The 15181-nt window shown below is 48.1% G+C and overlaps 1 protein-coding gene across 3 annotated transcripts in view; it reads right to left on the reverse strand.

Annotated features, from left to right (window-relative positions):
- The window catches only part of CTIF (cap binding complex dependent translation initiation factor), a 122494-nt gene that overhangs the window by 93840 nt on the left and 13473 nt on the right, over positions 1-15181 (reverse strand). For all 3 annotated transcript variants that reach the window (XM_026040206.1, XM_026040200.1, XM_026040192.1), the window contains 3 exons: positions 9699-9772; positions 8688-8792; positions 6682-6757 (listed from right to left, as the gene is read on the reverse strand). In XM_026040206.1, the coding sequence (XP_025895991.1) occupies positions 6682-6757; positions 8688-8792; positions 9699-9772 (255 nt within the window). The remainder of the gene's footprint in view (positions 1-6681; positions 6758-8687; positions 8793-9698; positions 9773-15181) is intronic.

The following is a 15181-nucleotide window of genomic DNA, read 5'->3' on the forward strand; positions in this document are numbered from 1 at the left end:
TTAAATGCCACACAAGATGGATCCCAGATGATGATACCTCACAGACAGCCACGCACTTCTTCCCAACAGCGGAGATCCGACTTTCAATACATCGTGACCTACACTCAAGTAAAGCTTGGCTTTTTGACAGGGACTTTCCACAGCAGTTTAAGCGGTTACAGTGCTGGAAAGACCCTTGGGATATGGGAAGCTGGTTTGGTAAACGCAAAGCCTTCTCAAAAAACTGCACGAGGCTGGCACACAGCTGATTAAATTCAGGAGGATACGGCTGGGGAGGGAAGAAATCCCTCCAGAAATCCCTCCAAGCTAGCGTGACTTGGTCGCACACTGGGCTATGTGGACATGTAAAAACCTTCAGCRTCACTACAGGACTAGCAGAAGAGATATGTAGCCTAGGAAGATTCTGGGACACAGATGGAGCTAGAACTCCATGGAGTCAATACTTTTATTTCCAGTGGGAAGGGATGCCAGCTATTCAGAGATGAGAAAACCCCAGGTGTACCGTTATGGAACAACCTGCTCCGAGATGGCTACGCAGTGAAGGCTGAGGAGAGTTTCCTTCAGGGTTTCTCCAGCAGTTTTTCCACATTGATCCAGTCCAGCCTTGCCTTTTTTACCTCCTCTTTGCAAATAAGGATGGCAATAGAGACATGTGGCCCCTGGCAGAAAGGTATTTACAGTGGTTAAGCCTTACTCGTGTCCCATTGCCTCTGTTGAGCACAACTGCCAGTTTTAGGGACTGCGATCACCTCCTTGCTCCAAGGAGAGCGGACTTGCAGCCCCTTGCCTTGGAAGAAGCACGCTCAGCATATGCATGCACAGGACCAGGCTCCCCTCTGCTGGCTGCTTCCAGCAATACCTCCCAGCAGCAGGAATTATGCTTCTGGCTTCAGCGGAAAAGCAGGAAAGCTCTGTGATGCTGCCTAGTCCCCAGCTGCAGTCCAGCCTTTCATCTCTCAGATGACAACGGGCCGTGGCACTGGGACGTGCAACATCTACAGACCCATTTCTGGGAGCCAGGTGTGCAGGACAAGTTGACTGCTGACCTCCTGGCACCCAGGACGCCTCCGAGGTGCTGCCGAGAGGGTCTCCTAGAGCAGCCGCTGGCAAGGCAGGGTAAGGAGTGTTTGTCAGCTCGCCAGGGAGTGCTCATGGGTGAGAAGTTGCTCAGCAGCCTCAGAGCCAGGAGGCATCATGTGCAAAAATCCAGCTCTCCAAGTGAAAGGATTTGGGCTRGTTGAAGGACTGGCTGCCTGGAGAACAGAGGGGAGGGAAGAACTGTCCAGAGGCCTCACTAAGGCATCCTGGAAACCTTCTGCTGCAGTAGAAAGAGGACCAGGCAGCAAAAGCGGAGGAGGATGAGGATTGCACTGAGGGGATTCTGAAACTGCATGAAGCACAAGGAAGGTAGAAGAGCAACCACCAACAAACCATCTTGGAGCCCCATGGGGACCAGAGACCACTGTGCTACTGCAGCCACGGTCCACTCCAGGACAATCCACACTGACCAGGATCCCCCACACTACTGTAGGACATCAAGCTCTTCATTTTCAGCAGTAAGTCAAGGAGAGCGACAGCACAGAGAATGCTTGCCCAGGATTCACTTTTCTCTCCTCAGATGTCTGGGTCAGCTTCATTTCTGTTTCCATGTCTAAACACACTAAACATGTTTAAAYGTCCTGATAGGGTTTGACGAGTGTAGATGCACATATCCTCAGTTAGAAATCATGTGACTTTTTYTAGATGCCTACATTAAGATGCAAACCCAGAAACATCTATATCTTTGCTATGGCTAAAACCCAAAGTTACCAAGATAGAGACTTCTACCTTAACTCATATGAACTCTGCAGTAAACTCTAAGCTCTATTTGCCAACAAGAAGGGAATCCCAAGGAGATTAAGAAGAAAAACCTATTAGGTGTCTAAATTTAGGTGGGAACCCAGCACAGTCAGGAAACCTGATGCTTCTAAGCCTGCCAAGACAAAGTCTGGAATATAACAGTGGCTACCACATTTGCAGCATCTTCTGCACATTGCTGCTGCTGTTCTTCATCCTCCTTAGCAGCCCAAGAAATTACATGGCAGGTTTTTCCCCCCCCTTTTTTAATATCACATTCCTGGTTTTAATTAAAGTATTTATAGTTCTACGTCAAATAAGCTGGGAGCTCTCAGGTCACCTSAGGTAGGCTGGGCTCCAGCTCATAGTGGTTACCTTAGGCAGCAGCTGCACATTCACATAATCACACAGCTCTGGCGTTGGCCCCTTTGACTTTCAAGCTTTTCAAAGGTTTCCAGGATGGTTCATACGTGCTAAAAGGAATCCAGTAAGCTGCAGTCTCCCCCTTTTTCCTAACAAGTTGCACCACTGGCTTCTCATCCACCAATGAGGCTGAATGACAATCAGACCCATTAACTGTGCAGAAATGACCCAAATACTAAAACCACAAATGCATCACCCGATTGGTCAAGAATCTGTAAAGCAACAGAAAGCCAGGAGATGTGAATCCTGCAAATGGAAAGCCCAAAGCAGCAAGATGCCCATTCAGCAACCCTTGCCACTGCTCAGCATATTCGTCCCCCAAAATTCTTTTTATGTCTATGAGTTCAGGATGTCCCATTGACACTTGGTCTCAGCTACCGGCTTTCTTTGCAAAAAGCAAAGATGTGGAGGTAAGAGTCAGGTGTTTGCCTTGTAGTTTGTCAGGAGAAAGGAAAGACATCACTACAGAGCAGTGGAAGCAGATTACGGCCCAGACAAGGTGGAAGCCAGTGGCAATGTGTCGCTCAGCTAGAACACAAAAAGCCAGTCTGGTAGGCCTAGGGAGGTGACCCTGAGCTGGTCTCACGTATGGACATCAAAGCACAGTGTTTGCATGGAGCCAACTGCATCACCTCTATTGCAGCTTCTGTCACCTGACAAAGGGACCCATCTGCAACAGAAACAGGACTGTCGGGCACCAGTTGCGACTGCAACACCAAGCCCTTACTCCTTGATACCAAACCGGCTGCATGGTCTCCATCAAACCAGCTGACCAGCAAGGTGAAAACTGAGAGGCTGATGAAAAGTGGGATATGCATCTCACCTGTGCCTCTCCAAAGCAGGGATCAGTCCTCCCTGGAGAGCAACAAAAAGGAGATAATGGCTGGGGGATACTTATCTTCTAAACGTATTTTTTCCAAAGCCACCTTTTGGCAGCACTTAGGTAAAGTGGTGCCCAAGTCCCACTACAAACCCCTGTGAATAAGGAGAGATGAAGGTTACATGAGCAGAGCCAAAATAGTGACATCCTGCACTCTCAGCCATTGCCAAAGCAAAGGAAAAAGCATTTGCTGCAGTTGCATGCACTGGGTGAGCGAGCTCCTCCAAAACCAGGGGGAGAAGCTCTGTTAACGTGGGCTCGCTGTTATTTACAGGGCAGCCGATGCCCACCGCAGGCGCACTGCGTTTTCCAGCTGCTTTCCAGCAGTGTCACTGTGATCCTGAGTATTGTGCTAGCACAAAGGCAGCCGCCCGGCCACTCCCACCGTGCTGCAAACTCATTCATTCCCGATGGAAGGGCCCCGCTAGAAGCTTTCCAAACAAGCTCTATTTAGTAGCAAACCCGCCCACGCCAGCGGGCCTGGAAAAGCTGGGGACAGGAGGAAACTGAAGCACAGAACTGGTCAAGGCTGTCAAGACAGATTGGGAGTACTGGGATTGCGATGCAGCACTGGTGCCGCCTGCCCACGAGATGGCAGAGCCGGCCGGGCTGCTTCGCCCTCCCCAAGAGCAGCTCTGAGGAGGGAGACACACCCTGTAGAGCCAAAACAAAGAGCTGGGCACAAGCGCTTTGCCCTCACACAGGAATGAAGCGAGAGTTTGAGGGAGGTTATTTATTTACTACACCTGCAAATAGTACCACCTAATACCACAGGCTTCCTTGCAACGTTTTGTTAAAAGCTATTGAGAGATGCCCGCAGCAAAACCCAAATTTACTGAATTGCCAGACAACTCCAGCATTTTGCTTAACGCCTGCAAGAGGGCACTTGGAAATACAATCCAAGATACAAATACAGATTCAGGTGTATCCCAGGAAGATGGCAGCATCAAAGAAATGTGCAATGGAGCTTTGCTCTTTCTCTCTCAAGCCTGGTGCTCTTGGTTATCTCTACTACAGCTGAAGACGCACATTTAGAAATGCAGAGCATTTGTATCACTGGATCATCCCCAAGAACGAGCCAAGAGGCCAGTGTGGCTCTCTGTCCATGCACGGCTCCCTGTCAATTTGGCACCTCCTAAGAGATGAGCAGGAAGTAAGTAGAAAGCATTTGCTAATAAGCAACAATAAGCAACATAAAGTTTTCAACACAGAGAAAATATTTTGCATCTCTGACTTAAAAAGTCTCTTTTTCAGAATACGCCTTCAAAACAACTGYAATGTGGGAAAGCTCCCTGGAAGTGAAAGGAAGGATTCATTTCCTYACACGCACCGTGTACCCTTGTGCACCGTATCCCAAAGAGCCACTTAAAACAAGGAAGGGATAAACTGCAGCCCAGGCACTGCCGGCGTCGACTGGGCATGTTCAAACCAGCCRACAGGTCGGGATTATCCCAGCTGTTGGGAAGCGTTTCACTTGTCAACGCGGGACGTGGTAAATCCTCTACAATAACAACGTGGCTTTTCGGTCCCACACACACGACGGCCCAGGCCTAGGTAGGCCAAGCTCTGAAATAGCRTAGCATTTACAAACCAGACCCGGGGTGCAAGTTAAACACCAAATAAAATATGAATTCTGCCAGGTAATTCTTCAAGGCAAGATTCAGAGCCACCACTCTGGCAATTAAGATCTGCAAATAACACCATACAAGTTTGAGATGTGGCTAGAAGCACTTGATTGATAGAGATTCTCCTTTGACAGTGGTATATAGGAGAATTAATTCATTAGAGTATCACAACAGCACAAGAGGATGCCCAGAAAGACCCGGCTGGCTTAATAGCTATCACTTATTAAAGAAATTCAACTCCAGCTCTGGAGAAGAATGTCAACTCCTGGCACAGAATGAGAGCTTCTTCTCTGAAAGAAACTCCTAACAGTTTCTTCTAATCTTCTTTGCTTCTTTTGGATAGTTTCTTCTTATAGTGCAAGGTGCCATGATTAAAACATCACCTCATCAGCATCAGTCCCACTCAGTGAGGGACACTGAAGTCCCTCTCCTGAATGGGAAGGGATCTGCATCCTGCTGCCCTGAGCCACAAGTCACTTACCAGGCAGTGCCCTTATTCCTTGCCTACTTTTGCCTCCTATCCATTAGAGGCAATTGCCTGGGTAATTAAGAGAAAGTGCCATCCTGAAAGGAAAACTCCACCCTCAGATTCTGCACTTCTGCATTCAGCTYGCCTGGTGTGACCTTGGGTATTAAGCACTTACCCTCCCTGTGCCTTAGTTCTCTAACTAACCTCCCTCTGTAGACTGCATTCCTGTCTCCTACTCTCCCAAGGGATATGTTCAACTAGTAAGAGTCCTTAGAAGAGGGTCACAGTCCTGGCAACCAGGCACAGCCTGTGACCCCAAAAATACGGTCCCAGCACATCGGGAAACTCCCTTCAATTCTATACATAAAATAGTTTCAATCATTCCCCAGAGAAAATAACCTCATTTTGTAGACTTACTCAGGCTAAATTTACTCTCGGCTAACCCTGATGTTTTCTGCCTCTGACCTCAAGTCCAGACACACTGAGCACRTAAGAGACTGAGCAGAGAACAGAATCACAGAATCACAGCTGTATGAAGTGCTTCTCTGTGCCAAAGGCAGCAGAACTTCTCCACTCTTTTCGCGTCTTTATTGCCAGCTAGTTTACTCAAAAGAAATAGTAACACAGATCATCACAAGACTTGAGATGAGCAAGGCTTTTCCTCACATGATGCATAAGCAAAAATCCCAGCAGGCTCCTACTCAGGGCTGAAAATCRAAACACTGCCATGGTACATGGGACGTCTCAGCCCTTTCCTAAGACCAAGAGGAGCTGTTCTTAAGACCCAAAGGTGACCTCAACAAGAARCGTGCAGAGCACCTTCAGAAAGGTGCATAATGCAGGGCACTCAGCTCTCTTCAGGACTAGGGCACGGGAAAGAGCAAGGGGGGCTCAATGGGGCTATTTAATTAAAGGCCACATCCTACTATTCCCTAAAATCTGAGTGCCAAAGGTCAGTTAACCAGAGCTACCAAAACTAATTGAAGAGGATGGATCTGGTGTGAAAAAGGCTAGAGGTCACTTACAAATGAATAATCATTATGTTCACACACACACGCATGCTTCAGGGTACAAAGATCTGAATCAACATAGGCATTGATGTATTTTTGACAGCATGATTCCTTCTCATGAAACCTGAAGGATCATAGCTCAGGCTATCTGCAGTGCTTAGGAGGTTAAGCCCTAGGGAAATTAATGGAGTCACAGCCTTGCAGGATCTTGGCCTGAATTTCTTAGCTGGAAGTGGTGGTGGATCCAAAACTTTCAYAGGATTTAACCAAATAGCAGTGAAAGCCCCTGTTGCCCTCGGGCCACCGCTGCCAGCTTAGATCACTCACCTGACCTGGGAGCTTTCCCAGCCTCCGTGGATCATTTAACGAGGACAGGCAGCAAAGGCAGCGGCTGGGGTATGAGCAGTACCGTGGAGCAGAGATGGCTCCGACACCTACCTGCCACACGGGAAGGACCTTCTCGATGTCGTTCAGGTTGATGCTGTCGCCATCCTCGTATTTCCCTTTGCCRAGTCTACAGCAGGAAGAGAACAAAACAAAAGCTCATGACCCAGGCAGGAGACCCTCACARAAATAGAAATGAACACACCTCCAAAACGCTGCCACACACGCCCAAAGCCATTTCTACCACGTGAGTGCTTCCAATCCCACCCGCCAGCACCAGCTGCCTCTTGCCAGAGCATTAAAATGCTCTTACCACGGCCTGGTTGCCACTCTTGGGAGAAAACCTAAGGCAGTCAGAACACTAATATTAGGTGATTTGAAAGGAGTGAATTCCCATACCAAGGCAAATGGAAGTCACATTCCATTTGCATAAAAAACAAGGAAGAAAAATGTAACCATAAGTGTTTCTTTTGAGCTGCTGCTCATTTACTAGACTCCCCCCGTGCTCCTGTTCTCCTGCTGAGAAAGATGGCAGCGAGCAAGCATAAATTTAAATCACAAACAGGCAAAAAGCAGTACACAACAATCAATACAAATATAAACATAAATTTTGAAACACAAAAAATTGGCAAGAGAAACCAAGCGTAACAGACCAAATCCACGGCTGCCGGGATGATTAGCAAGCTTTACTAGATCAAGAAATAATAACAAGAATTCTGAAAATATTATGAGTCTGCTACTACTTGAATGCAAATCACTTGTTAAGAGGAAGGAAAAATTGTCAATCTATACAGTCTTCTGCATTTATAAACAATCAGAACAATCTTTTTTTATCCTGTGAGAATGATCAAAGTATTTTTCAGTCACTTAGTGATAAGATAATGTGAAACAAGGTACACGAGCAAACCAATCAGAGAGCAGCAGATCAAGGTAAATGGTGTCTAGGGGGCCAAGATCAGCTCTTGGTGAAATCACGGTCATAGACCTCTCTGGAGATCCCAGAATATCCAGAAAAAAGTGCCATGCGTTGAAGCACCTTTCTGGATATTCAGTAAACTCAGCCAGCATCATTTCAGTGGATGCTTTCAGTGGAAAGCTCATGAATGTCCCACACAACAAACTTAAAAAGGAATAAAAAAATCTTGTCTCTATTTCTTCCCTTCTAATTGGTGTAACCTATGACTTGTGTTAATCACATTCTGAGAGATGAACTGTTTGTGCCAATGACATGCGTTTAACCTAGAAACTTAAGAGTTACTCACATCATTCCAAATATTCTGAAAATTAGTTTATTTACCTGCTATAAATGTTTAAAAAGTGCTGAAGAGCCTTACACAGTTAAGTGCTTTTACTTCTTGTAACCCCAGCACCAGTTACAAAGGCAAATGCTGATCCCTGGGCTGAGCAAGGATGGCTACCAGGAGTTAGCCCAGATAAGTGGATAGCACTTGCCCACACTTTGGAAAAAAAACAGCTCACTAACAGATAAATTACTCTGAGAGTGAATTCTTATCACCTACATAGAATAGAGTAGCACTGAAAAAGATCACTTAGGATTTTCTACTCCCTATTTTCTACCTTTTCTCATTTTTCCTTCATCTACAGATAAAAATGATTTGTGAAAAGAGCAAAAATACAGCTAGATAAAATGTAGCTGTGGGGTAACTATACACTTTCTTCAGCAGAGATCTTCTAGGAGTTGCATCAAGAATGTATTGAAACTTTGGGTCAAACTGGGATCTTTCTCCCAACACTTAAAAGTGGTTCAGTCTATGAAATTTAGCTTGGACCCAACGTGGTCTAAAACTGAACTCCACCAAGCAATACAAAATATAGTGGACAGCTCTGCTCCTGCCCAGAACGGCTTGACCAAGTTAAAAACCAGGCGCTTCCATTTCTGATTCAGGAGATGGCAAATCCCACCTGTGACCAAATCTTCTGTATGAGCCATACGACCCAGTCAGCCTGCCCACTACAAGGAGAAGTTATATGTCACTGGAGAGAACACCGTCACCAGTGCTCCCGGGGCCGCGGCCCCTCCACGGACACGCAGCACTCACCCTTCTCTGTCTATGTGAGGCAGCGGGTGTTTGGAGGTGTTTCGGAGCTTCCTGTGAAACTGGGTGAAGTCTAGTTTTTCAGGCTGCAAGTCCCACGTGGCCCCACTACGAGAGAAAAACGGAGACATGCAAAGAAAGCAAGCACCCTACTATGTAGACACAGCAGGGCTGAGGAGCAGGTGGAGCATCTGAGCTTCCCCAGAGGAGGAGGAAGGCTGCTGCTTCTGGAGGCTCTGCTCCAGAACACACGACAGACCTCCAGCCTTTACACTGCTGCATTATGTGCCATTTCGTCAGGTTTTGGGAGATGCTGAGCTCTCCAAAGGAGGAGCTGCATGTTCTAAGCTCCTGCTTTCAATGGAGATGTAGTCTATACCTTGACAGCTATACCTGCTCTTTAAACCAAGTTTTTGCAGCAGGCATTAGCCAGGTCCATGAAATGCAGAGGCTCTGTTCCCTCACAGGCTGCCTGCTGCAATGTGTCCTTCATCGGCTGGGGCGCCGGATTAAATCCCAGGGGAAACATTAACTCCTGCAGGCTCCATGCAGGTTCCTGTCGTGCTTCAAGCATAGTGCAGGGAGATGCACACGCCTGGATGGAAAGCATATGTCCCCGATCTCAGCTGCCATTGCTTCAGTGGGGCTGCACGCTCATTTTCCCAGTGCTGGAACGGCAGCTGAGCAGCAATTCTCAGCAGCTGCGAAGCAAAACGCATAAGCTGCCAATTAACAGGAGAAAAAATCCCCCAAATCTGGGAGCTCGGAGTTGCTTTGGTCCTGCCCGGCCAGCTACAATTAATCATATCAGTAACTTATTCAGCCATCTGCAGCGCGCTCAGCGGCCTCACTTAGCACATGGGAYGCTTCTGCCATGGGCTGAACGGTGAGGAGGAGGAAGAGCAGTGACAGGGCCTGGGCCACAGTGCCACCCTATGCAATCACCTCCAGCACAACACGCTAACAAAAGCTAAGGGAGCCCACGTTTTAAAAGACATTTATTGAAGGGCTTACCTGAAGGACTCAAAGGTATTGGCTGCCCAGATGTCCGTGCCCAGCATGTCCAAGTTTCCCTCTTTGTTGCCATTCTGAAAAGAAGGGGGGAAGGCRGTTACTTGTAGGAGGGAAGGGGTGAAGCTCCTTCCAGCCGTTGGCCCAGCTCCAGGCCTGTGTGCAGGCCAGGCCCAGCCCACAGCAAGAAAGGCGAGCGCTGCAGCTTGGCGCGTGGGCCTCACCATGGTCACAGGGCCTCCAAGGCTCTTGGGGCTTTCTCGTTTCCCTGTCTGTCTGAGGAGGGTGGTAACACCAGCACAGGGAGGTTCTTTAGAGAGGTCACAGCCCATGAGCTGAAAGGTCGGCTCAACTGGGGGTCACAGCAACGTTCAGAGTGGTCGGTGGCTGCACGCAGTGACGTGGCAGGTCATGAGAAGCCTTAGGTGCATAACGACAGCAAGATGCTAGGCCACCAGCAACTTTGAGTCCCCTCACTCACTAAAACAGGGGGTTTTGGAGGCAGGGAGCGACACACAGTTTCAACCTTATGGACACACAGCTGTGGACAACATAGAGTGGACAACACACAGCTTCTGCTCCAACTTGGGCACGTCCTGCTACCCCACCTTCCACAGCCAACGCTGGGGCACGAGGCCTACATGACCCACCAGGGCCCAGCTCCCCAGCTGGGCAGGTTTGACATGCTGCTGGTGAAGACACCCAACCTGGGCAAACCACAGAGCAAGTTCTCCCCTACGAGGATGAAGCCGACTAGTGAGACATGGGGCAGAGCAGCCTGAGGAACCTCTAAACCCCTCTAGAATCTACCATCACGTTAGCTGCCTTTTTGAAGAGCCCCAGCAGCATGACTGCTCTCTGCTCAAACTAAATCTCACCGTGGGATATAGCAGCGTGTCAGAACTAACATCACCACAGCTGTAGGCCTCAAGATCCTACCAGTCATTGCTAGAAAGCTGCTACACAGAACATTCAAAGCCTCGTGCTGAGCTTGCCAATACATTTTTTCTCTCTTCCTCAAAGGCATCAGCCATTCACATGAAGCGTGGAACTAACTGCAATTAATACTAGTTTGTTTTTTGTCTCATTGCTTCTGCTTGGCCTGACATCAGGCACAACCCAGGTCCAACCTCCCCATTGAAATGCATCTTGCGAGGGCTTTTTGAGGAAAACCTCTGTCTCGAAGGCAAAACCACCCTCTGTTCTGCAAAGCTGACTCCACTGTGTGCATGTCACACGCTGCTGACTCCTGCACCCTTCCCTGTCAGACAGCAGCACCTCCAGCAGCATCCGACCAGCACGTGGAGGACGTGGCAGCCCTGGGCCTTACAAGTCAGCATGTGCCACCTCTGCAACAGAAACTGCCGGAACCTCTTGCTCTGCCTCCAAACAGTGAAATCTCAGTGTTTGTAAGGAAAGGACATCATGCTCGGCTCCCTTTCCACCACAAAAAAAAAACCCCACACATAGGACTACATGGTCGTGCTGGACTGGTTCTGGGGTCTTCATGAAAGAAGATTTGGATTTCTTCTGCAGCCTGTTTAAAACGTTTCAGCCCAAATGGTGCCACCACAGAGAAATGAGTGTAGGACAATGAGGCTCATGTAGGCTCTGATTTCAGAGGGGCCCAGACCGTGTCCAGCAGCCTTCACCACTGCAGGGCCGCACAGCAAGACTCTCCGCAAAAGCAGTTTTAGGCTGTTTTCAGCCACGGGCACTATCAAAATAGAAATCAAATAAATAAATAAATAAAAAGCAGGTCTGTCTACTCGCACAAGCAATTCTTTAGCAGTGTGGGCCCAMGGAGCAGCATTTTATTGTCATGTACTGCTGTGCTTGGCACAGCTGGTCTCTCTGAAGATCATCCACGCACTTCCAAGTGTTAATCTGCTGTATTTTTGCTGATAGTTGTCCTGCAAGCTGCTGCTTCTCATGTACAAGGTGCATTTAATCAGTTCATAAAATCATGATACCCATGCTGAAAACAAACAGCAAAGATTCCTAGGAAGAAACATTCCTTAAAAACACATATAGCTTTCCTGAGAGACCAACAATTTTTAATACTAGCAATAACTGAAAACTCATCAAAACTGGACCATTTCTTAGTGAAGCCCCATATCACAATTTGCACACAAACTGAGTGCTGCTTTTCCAAAGAGAAGGGTGTGCCTCTCCAGCATACTACAGATGGCCAGATTTGAGAGCTATTCCCAGGACAACAAACAATTTAGGCAACAGATGTTCAAAACACAGTTGCATTGCTCTTTTTCTACCTACCTCTTCCTAGAAGTRGTCTATGGATGATGACTTTAACCTTCTGGGATCTGCAGTTTAATATATTTCTGTACACAAAGAAAACTAACAGAAAACCTCCTATGATTAGTTACGGAAACAGAGCTCTTTAATTTCATCAAACATAAGTGAAATTTTTCTCAGAGAGAAATTTGTTTTCTAAATACTTAGAGGCATCCTCATCCAGTGTAATGAGTAGGAACRTGCTGGTCTTCTGAGTTATCACCCCAAGAAGAACCACCTCTTCKTGCAGACAGCAGCATTTCCCTGCACAGGGGCTTCCTATGGACATGGTGTATTTTAAGTATCKGTCAACGAGCTACCAACAGTAGGATTTCCCCAGAGGACAGTGTTTAGACTGAGGGAGAAAGTGTAGGACCATGTCCTAGCCCAGTTACAATGAGGATGAGACAAATCAGCAATACCCTTATAGAACAGCCAAGACTACAGTGTGGAGATGGGTTCCTAATGAAATAGGTTGAGTCATGAAACTGTTTTCCAATTCAGCTTGGTGCTGAATAATCCCTAAAATAATTCCTAAAAACGAGATGGAGATCACAGAGGCTCAGAAGATGGGTCTAAGCTTTTAGCTGCTGTTGGATACCCACAGCTCAACCAGACTGCAACTCATCTGGTCTAGACCATCCCTGTCACTTCCAGGACACATTCAAAATATTAGTTTCACTCCACAGAAAAAGGCAACTGGGACAAATGATAGTGCAGTTTGTCATTAAGTTGTGCATCACTATGATCCTTTCAAGACAGTCCTCTTGTCTTCTGTCTCCATTCAAAGGGCATGCAGTGCAGTTGCTGTACCAAGAACCAAAGAGAGAGTGGGGCAGCACTCACTCTTCAGGGCAGCAGCTCTACACCAGCTACAAGGCACTATGAAAGCTCTCAATAAGATACTGAGATCTAATAATAATTCAAAAAAAAAAAGTCTCTCCACTTCTCAAGTTCAGAGGGAAAAGAAGAAAACACATATTTAAGAAGTTACTTAAGAAGTTACTTAAGAAGTTCCCCCAAGTCTGTAATTATAATCAGCTTTAACTTGGAGTTCTCAGTGACCCAACCCACAGAGTTAGATAATAATTTTCATCAAAAAGGGGTTAGGACTGTTGAAAATTAATTAAGCCACCAGGAATGATGACTGAGAGACAGGTTAATGAGAGTGTCACAAACACTCGGAACGATCAGTGATTCACTAAAACAGCCCCTACGCACACGGTGCTTTAACTGCATTTCCATAACCTCCGTCCCCCCGCTCCTGTGAGCACAGACCCAGGTGACTAAAACCCACACGGAGCACTGCTGAACCGCTGCGGCTGCACAAACACACACAGGGACAGACGACCCCGGCACCGGCGCGTGGACTCTGCGCTCGTGCATGCAGCTTCAGCAAATTCCCCACATAAAGTCGGCATTTACATGCACGCGGGCGCCTGTCGAAACCCCAGCTCAACCTGACACCGGTTTCTGTTATTGCTCCTCATTACCATTCCCTAGCAAATCATGGCAAATGCAAAACCATGCTCTTCATTGCTTGACTGCTGCAGCACGTCTAATCACTGAGCTTAGCATTAATATAAAATAACACGCAGGGTCAGCTGAGTCTTAGCACTGCCCGTGGTGTAAATGCAGGGATTACCCTGGGGGATGTGGTATTTTTCCAGCGCATGTGAAGTCTACATTTGCCAATATCTCCCCTCCCAACCTCCTCCGCCACTGCCTATGACCCCTGGCTGCACTTGGCTGGAAAACAGRAAAGAGCACATGCAGGTAGAGCTGCCTAAAAAGGCTCTGATTTAAGTTGCTGTTGTTGCAAAAATGACAATTTGTCAAAACTGAAGGTTTCCTTAAAAAAAAAAAATCAGCAGTTTTGGCAGGGGACATGAAGGAGGTTCCCAGTGAGTTCAGGTGGGAACTGACCTCAACACGGATCAAAAGTCACCTCTCAAATTCCCTTTTTTCAGATCAGGAAAGTAATTCCCCACCTCGCCCAGCCAAGAGCCCCCACAGAAAGCAGCGGGTGTCAAGGGCACAACTACTACCGTGCCACGATGTCCACTCGTCTTAAGCTCCTGCCACAGATGAGCTTCTAACAGATACTTGCCCAAAAGAATAACTGAAGACATCTCTTTATGTCCCCAGTTTCGACACACCTAAGCAGACACACGCCTTGCCGTGGCAGCCAAGCCACGGACGCTGCACGACCAAGCCGTCGGCGTAACTCACAGCTCACACGCACGCCCTCCACGTGGACACAGCCGCACACAAGCCACGTTCTCCAGAGGTGCCTCCGGTGGCCAGCCAAGCAAAGGACACGACTGCAGCACTCGTCCGCCAGCTCGCCCCACCGGCACTACCACATATACCTTGGTCGAGCGACTCAACTGGCTGCTTCTCCCGCGGCTGCCAGACCTGGAGCCAGACCCACGCGTGGAGCCCGAGCTAGGCCGCGATCCTGAGCTGCCACTGCTGCTGCGATCCCACTCTTCCTGGAAACGACAAACAAGTCGCTTTAGTTACTTTAGTCACCGGCTTTAGTCGCCAGCCCGCACGCTGTTCCCTTGGAAGGGCCAGAGGCCGGCCCAAGCCCGCTGGCCCCGCGGGGACGGGTTCTGCTCTGCTCTCTTAGAGTCCTTCGGCATCTCGAGGTCGCGTCTTCTCGTGTTAACCCAAGGCTGAGGGGTGACGTTATGGGAAGGCAGGATAAGGTCTGGCTCTTGAGCTTCGGTTTAGCAGTCTATGAGAGGGGAATTAATACTTACCGCCTTTACATTCACGAGGGTGAATTGTGCATATTCAGCAAGCTCACATCTTCCAAAACTGTCTATATGTCCTCAATACTCCCCAAACCTAAACCATCTGCTCAGTCACCTTTGCTCTGGGCTTAGACCACAGCTGGACTCCAGCTCTTCATGCACCTAAATACACTGGGATTTCACCAGCCCAAAGCCTTAAACAAGCAATTATTTTAGTCTATCAAAGAGCCACGCCTCACGTTCTGCCTTTCTTCTCCTAGTGCATGTTCTCCTGCCAGAGGCCCGGCAGGTTTCTTGCTCAGTCAGGTGCCCACAGGATGAGCGGAGTCATTGGGAAACCAAAGGCAGCAAAGCCACGGATTTACCCAAACCGCCCGCACGGCAGCCAGGGAGGAAGGAGGGTTTTGCCAGGGCAAACGCTTCAAAAAC

This window comes from Nothoprocta perdicaria, unplaced genomic scaffold (assembly GCF_003342845.1).
Source record: "Nothoprocta perdicaria isolate Ctin4 unplaced genomic scaffold, notPer1 scaffold_10, whole genome shotgun sequence".
Classification (NCBI taxonomy): Eukaryota; Metazoa; Chordata; class Aves; order Tinamiformes; family Tinamidae; genus Nothoprocta; species Nothoprocta perdicaria.